We start from the raw sequence: 5,512 nt of genomic DNA on the forward strand, positions 1-5,512 counted from the left end.
TGGGGGGCTCCCGCCCGGTTCAGGGGTCGGCGGTGGCGGGAGCCCAGGCAGGGGTGACGGTGGCGGGCACGCAGACGGAGGAGGCGTCGCGGGCTCCGGTTGCGGCTGCGGTGGACAAGTCCGGGGACGGGAACAAGGACTGTGACAAGGTAAGGTTGGCGGACGCGGCGAAGTGCGAGGTGTACGTCTGCTTCGAGGGACCGTTGGGGGCTCACCTTAAGCCCGAAGTTCGCGACAAGATATGGAAAGGTGACTATGTAGAAATTTTTTCCCTGCTCCCGTTGGAGAAGTTTAACCTGGATAGGGTTAAGCCGGACGAGAGCAAGAAGGAGGAGGAAGAGAAGCGGCGGTATCGGCTGATCCCCCGTACGTTTGCCAATTGGTTGCAGGCTTTTGCGATTTTGGCGAGCGTTATAGGGGAGAAAGCGCCCGAAAATTGCTCGGCGTTGTTCTGTTACCTGGATGCGATTGGGGAAGCCCACCGTGTGTACGGGGGGGTGGCCTGGTTGCGTTATGATGAACAGTTTCGGCAGCGCAAGGCGGTCCGGCCCTCCATCCGGTGGGATCATAAGGATATCAGCCTGTGGATGAAGTTGATGACGTCTGCCCGGGCGGGGGGTCAGTTTTTTCCAGGGGGGGCCGGCGGCACCTCGACCTCGGGTTCATCGGCCGATAAGAAGAAAGGGGTGTGTTGGCAGTTCAACGAGGGCACGTGCAAGTTTGGGAGCTCCTGTCGTTTTAAGCACGAGTGTTCAGGATGTGGCGGCAGTCACCCCCTGTCCCGTTGCTTTAAACGGGGAAAGGGGCGTGGTGGGGAGGTCCCTGGCAAGAGGGATGACTCCGGTGAGGGTGGCAAGGATGGTACCGTTCTTAACTAGGTACCCTGATCGGGAGGCGGCTGGCCGTCTTGAAGTGGGTTTTCGGGAGGGTTTTCGCATTCCGTGTTCTTTGGAGGGGATTCCGCCCTTGGCGGGCAACTTGCGTTCTACCCGGCTTTACCCGGAGGTGGTGGCGGAGAAGCTGGCTAAGGAAGTGGCATTGGGCAGGATGGGTGGGCCTTTTGCTTCGCCCCCGTTGCCGGGGCTGGTGGTTTCGCCGTTGGGGGTGGTCCCCAAGAAGGAACCGGGCAAGTTTCGCCTGATTCACCATCTGTCCTATCCGCGGGGTGGCTCTGTCAACGATGGTATTGACCCGCGGGCGTGTGCGGTTACCTATACGTCGTTTGATGCGGCCATTTCTTGGGTTCGAAAATATGGTAGGGGGGCCCTGTTGGCCAAGGCCGACGTGGAAGCGGCCTTTCGCTTACTGCCAGTTCACCCCGATAGTATGCACTTGTTGGGGTGCCGTTGGCAAGGATCTTATTTTGTGGATCGCTGCTTGCCGATGGGCTGTTCCATTTCGTGTGCCTTCTTTGAAACCTTTTCTTCCTTTCTGGAGTGGGTGGTTCGGGATGTGTCAGGGGTTAGCTCCATCATCCATTATTTGGATGACTTTTTGTGCATAGGGCCCTCGGACTCGAGGACCTGTGCGGTCCTCTTGGGGACGCTACAACACATCGCCGCCCGTTTTGGGGTTCCTTTGGCTTCGGACAAGACGGAGGGCCCTGTGACGGAATTGGTTTTCTTGGGCATCACGATTGACTCTCTGGCCATGGAATGCAGGTTGCCGTTGGACAAGTTGGTGCGTTTGAGGGAGGAGGTTAGACAGGCGAGCGGTCGTCGCAGGATCACGCTGCGGGAGTTACAGTCCTTACTCGGTAAGTTGAACTTCGCGTGCCGGATAATTCCCATGGGGCGAATTTTTTGTCGCCGTTTGGCTGCGGCCACGTCAGGGGTCCGGGCCCCTGGGCATTCGGTGAGGCTTACCAGGGGGCTTCGGGCGGACCTGAGGATTTGGGATATGTTTCTGGAGTCTTACAATGGCTGCTCGCTGTGGATGGACGGTCCGTTTAGCAACGGGGACTTAGCTCTATTTACGGACGCAGCTGGTTCTGCGGGGTATGGGGCATTCTTTCAAGGACGGTGGAGCGCGGAACCTTGGCCGGAATCCTGGAGGTCGGCGGGTTTCCTGCGTAACTTGGTGTTGTTGGAGTTGTTTCCGATTGTGGTTTCGGTGGCTCTATGGGGGGCGGGCTTTGGCAACAAGAAGGTGCGTTTTCATTGCGACAACATGGGGGTGGTGGAGGCGATCAATAACATCTCGGCGTCTTCCCCCCCGGTAGTTAGCCTGTTGCGCCATCTGGTCCTGTTGTGTCTGCGTTTCAATGTTTTTATTTATGCTGTGCATATTCCGGGGGTTTCTAACCAGGTGGCCGATGCTTTGTCTCGTTTCCAGTGGACCGAGTTTCGCGTGTTGGCGCCGGCAGCGGAGCAGCATGGGATTCCCTGTCCGCGGGATTTGTGGACGGTCCCCTTGGAGGAGCAGCGATTTTGATTCGGCGGTCACTGTCCCCTGCGACTTGGGAGGCGTATGTCAGGGCGTGGGCGGAATGGCGTTCCTTTTTGGAGGAGGTAGGGGGGACAGATTTGGGGGTGGATGTGTCCGCTCTGGTGCTTTACTTTGTGTGTATGAATTTTGGGCGGGGAGTTTCGGCGGCGGCCATGGATAGGAAACTGGCTGGCATGGCCTTTTGGTTCAAGTTGTCAGGGGGGGTGGATTTCACCAAGGCTTTTCACGTGCGGCAGGCGTTGAAGGGGTACCGGAGGTGTAACCGGGGCCGCGATTCCCGGCGTCCGGTGTCCTTTTCAGTGTTGGGTGTCGTTCTGGAAAAACTGGGCTCTATCTGTTCGTCATCTTATGAGGGCCTGCTGTTCAGGGCAGCCTTCCTGTTGGCTTTCTTTGGGGCCTTCCGGATTGGGGAACTGGTTAGTCCATCGACGAGGGTGGCTGGGGGGCTGCAGCTGGAGGACATAGTGCGCACTGCCTCCTCGGTTCGGATTCGTATCCGGAGGTCCAAAACGGACCAGGTGGGCAGAGGTAAGTGGGTGGAGCTGTTTCGGGGCAACGGAGCTGATGTTTGCCCGGTGGGGGCTCTGGAGAGTTATCTTCAGGTTCGGCCTGAGGTTGGGGGTGCCTTATTGGTTCATTTGGACGGTTCTTGCCTGTCCAGGTTTCAATTTGTGGCGGTGTTTAGGAAATGTTTGCTGGCCGGGGGCTTCGACCCGGCGGCTTATGCGTCCCATTCCTTTCGCATCGGGGCGGCCACAGAGGCGGCCCGTTGGGGTTTGGGAGAGGACGTGGTCCGGCGCATTGGGCGGTGGGAGTCGCACAGGTTCCGGTCCTACGTCAGGCCCCACCTGGTGCAGTAGCCCCTACGGAGGGGTTATAGGGGCCTGTTTGTGTGTGTTTTCTGCGTAATTTTCGTGTCTGTTTGGTTGTGTTGTATGTGTGCGTTGGGTGTAGGGTGCACTGTCTTTGTTTCTTTTGCAGGTGTCCGGCAGTGTCTGATTTGGATCCTCGGCCATTCGTATGTCTTCTGGGGGGCCAGGCGGGCGGAGGTCAGGCCTAATGGTAGACAGTTGGGAGTTCCCCGGGAGGAGGGCAGGGTCAGGTGGATAGGTGTGCCTGGCATGCTGTGGAGCAGGGTCGTGCCGGAAGTCTCCCGCTTTGCCAGGTTGGACAGGGCCCCGGATATCCTTGTTTTGCATGTGGGCGGGAATGATTTGGGTCTCCGCTCTATGCGTGAGCTCATTCGGGATGTGAAGTTCGACTTTTTGAGGCTTCGCACTTCCTTCCCTGATATGCTGGTGGTGTGGTCCGACATTGTGGCCCGCACTTCGTGGCGGTCGGCTCGTTCAGTCGACAAACTTAATAAGGCCCGTATTAAAGTGAACAAGGAGGTGGGGAGATTCGTCAGCAGGAATGGTGGCCTGGTGGTGCGGCATCTGGAGCTGGAGAGCGATACGTGGCAGTTCCTTCGTGGGGATGGGGTCCATCTCAATGCTATTGGCACTGACCTGTGGTTCTTGGGTTTGGAGGACGGGATCCACCGGGCCTTGAGGGTGTGGAGGGGCGCACAAGTGTAAGGGGTCACACTTGTGGCGCTGTGGCGGTTTGGGGTCCTTGACAGGGGTTCAGCAAACTGGTTTTTGGGAAAAATGGTGGGGACCCATCCGAGGTATGGCGTCCTCTAAATTGTACAGGTGGGGTGTCTGGGTCGGCTGTGTTAGTCCCCGAGGCGGTGCTTAGCGGCTGGGGAAGTGACCAAGCCAAATGGTGACCCAGACACAGAAGTTGGTTTTTACATGGTACTGTCAAGGACCACAAACATAGATCTGGGTTATTGTTATTATTATTATTGTTATATTGTTATTTCATAATTTTATATTTGTTATTTAATAAAAGGCCATGTCGGCCATTTTTACTCCAAGACGAGCAGTGTGTTTTGTATATAGTTTAAGTGGGTGTGGGTATTGGGCAGTTAGCGGGTGTTTTTTCGTAGTCCAGCACGGGAGCTCTGATCTACCCAGATCAAGACATGCCCGGCGACAGGAGAGAAAGGACTAGGCATAGGGCATACATGAATGGGTGAGAAAGGGAAGCGTGCAGTAAAGGTCAAGTGGGGGACAAAAGTAGGTGGGCTAACAGGGGGGCACTTACCTTATTGGTCAGTGGTACAGGCAGGGGGTGGAGAGGTTGAAATATAGGTCCAGGGTAGGTGGGGTCAGGTCAATCCTGAAGGAGAAAGCGTGGAAGAAAAGTCCCTCCCTCCCGCCCCTTTTTTGGTTTGTCAGTTGGATTGTGGTTTTTGGGGTGTGTTATATTTTGCTGCTGAAGTTGGCGGTTTGGGGTCCTTGACAGGGGTTCAGCAAACTGGTTTTTGGGAAAAATGGTGGGGACCCATCCGAGGTATGGCGTCCTCTAAATTGTACAGGTGGGGTGTCTGGGTCGGCTGTGTTAGTCCCCGAGGCGGTGCTTAGCGGCTGGGGAAGTGACCAAGCCAAATGGTGACCCAGACACAGAAGTTGGTTTTTACATGGTACTGTCAAGGACCACAAACATAGATCTGGGTTATTGTTATTATTATTATTGTTATATTGTTATTTCATAATTTTATATTTGTTATTTAATAAAAGGCCATGTCGGCCATTTTTACTCCAAGACGAGTAGTGTGTTTTGTATATAGTTTAAGTGGGTGTGGGTATTGGGCAGTTAGCGGGTGTTTTTTCGTAGTCCAGCACGGGAGCTCTGATCTACCCAGATCAAGCAATAAGTTGATCACATGGGAATTCATCACAGTATGCAGAGCACCCGTGGTGCATTTAGATTTTTCCATTGTTATTAAACTGGTTGGCAGGTGAATCTCCCAGTCTCATTGGTTTGTAACTGGTATGTCACATACCCTGGAAGAACACTGGAGAGACCCAGTATAGTATAGAGGAGCACTGGAGGGGGAACAGAGGGGCACTACATGGAGTATGCTGGAGACAGATAAGATGAGTAGTACTGGTGGGTGCTGGAGGTGGAGTAAAGGAACAATCCAAGGGGGACACAGGAGATAAACAGTGGATGC

The 5,512-nt window shown here is 55.2% G+C and overlaps 3 protein-coding genes across 3 annotated transcripts; all 3 read left to right on the forward strand.

Moving 5' to 3' along the window:
* Positions 1–858: 858 nt before the first annotated feature.
* LOC309566017 (uncharacterized protein) lies at positions 859–2,433 on the forward strand (the record flags this gene model as incomplete). The annotated part of the gene is made up of 1 exon (XM_082271036.1): positions 859–2,433. One exon carries the CDS (start codon positions 859–861, stop codon positions 2,431–2,433), a length of 1,575 nt encoding a protein of 524 aa, XP_082127162.1.
* A 167-nt stretch (positions 2,434–2,600) lies between these two features.
* On the forward strand, positions 2,601–3,308 carry LOC309566018 (integrase/recombinase xerD homolog; the record flags this gene model as incomplete). The annotated part of the gene is made up of 1 exon (XM_082271037.1): positions 2,601–3,308. The coding sequence occupies one exon, from the start codon at positions 2,601–2,603 to the stop codon at positions 3,306–3,308; it is 708 nt and encodes a 235-aa protein (XP_082127163.1).
* A 75-nt stretch (positions 3,309–3,383) lies between these two features.
* Positions 3,384–4,025, forward strand: LOC309566019 (uncharacterized protein; the record flags this gene model as incomplete). The annotated part of the gene is made up of 1 exon (XM_082271038.1): positions 3,384–4,025. One exon carries the CDS (start codon positions 3,384–3,386, stop codon positions 4,023–4,025), a length of 642 nt encoding a protein of 213 aa, XP_082127164.1.
* Positions 4,026–5,512: the final 1,487 nt, after the last annotated feature.

The sequence above is a fragment of the Pelophylax lessonae genome (genome assembly GCF_965119305.1).
Source record: "Pelophylax lessonae genome assembly, chromosome: 10".
In the NCBI taxonomy this organism is placed as follows: domain Eukaryota; kingdom Metazoa; phylum Chordata; class Amphibia; order Anura; family Ranidae; genus Pelophylax; species Pelophylax lessonae.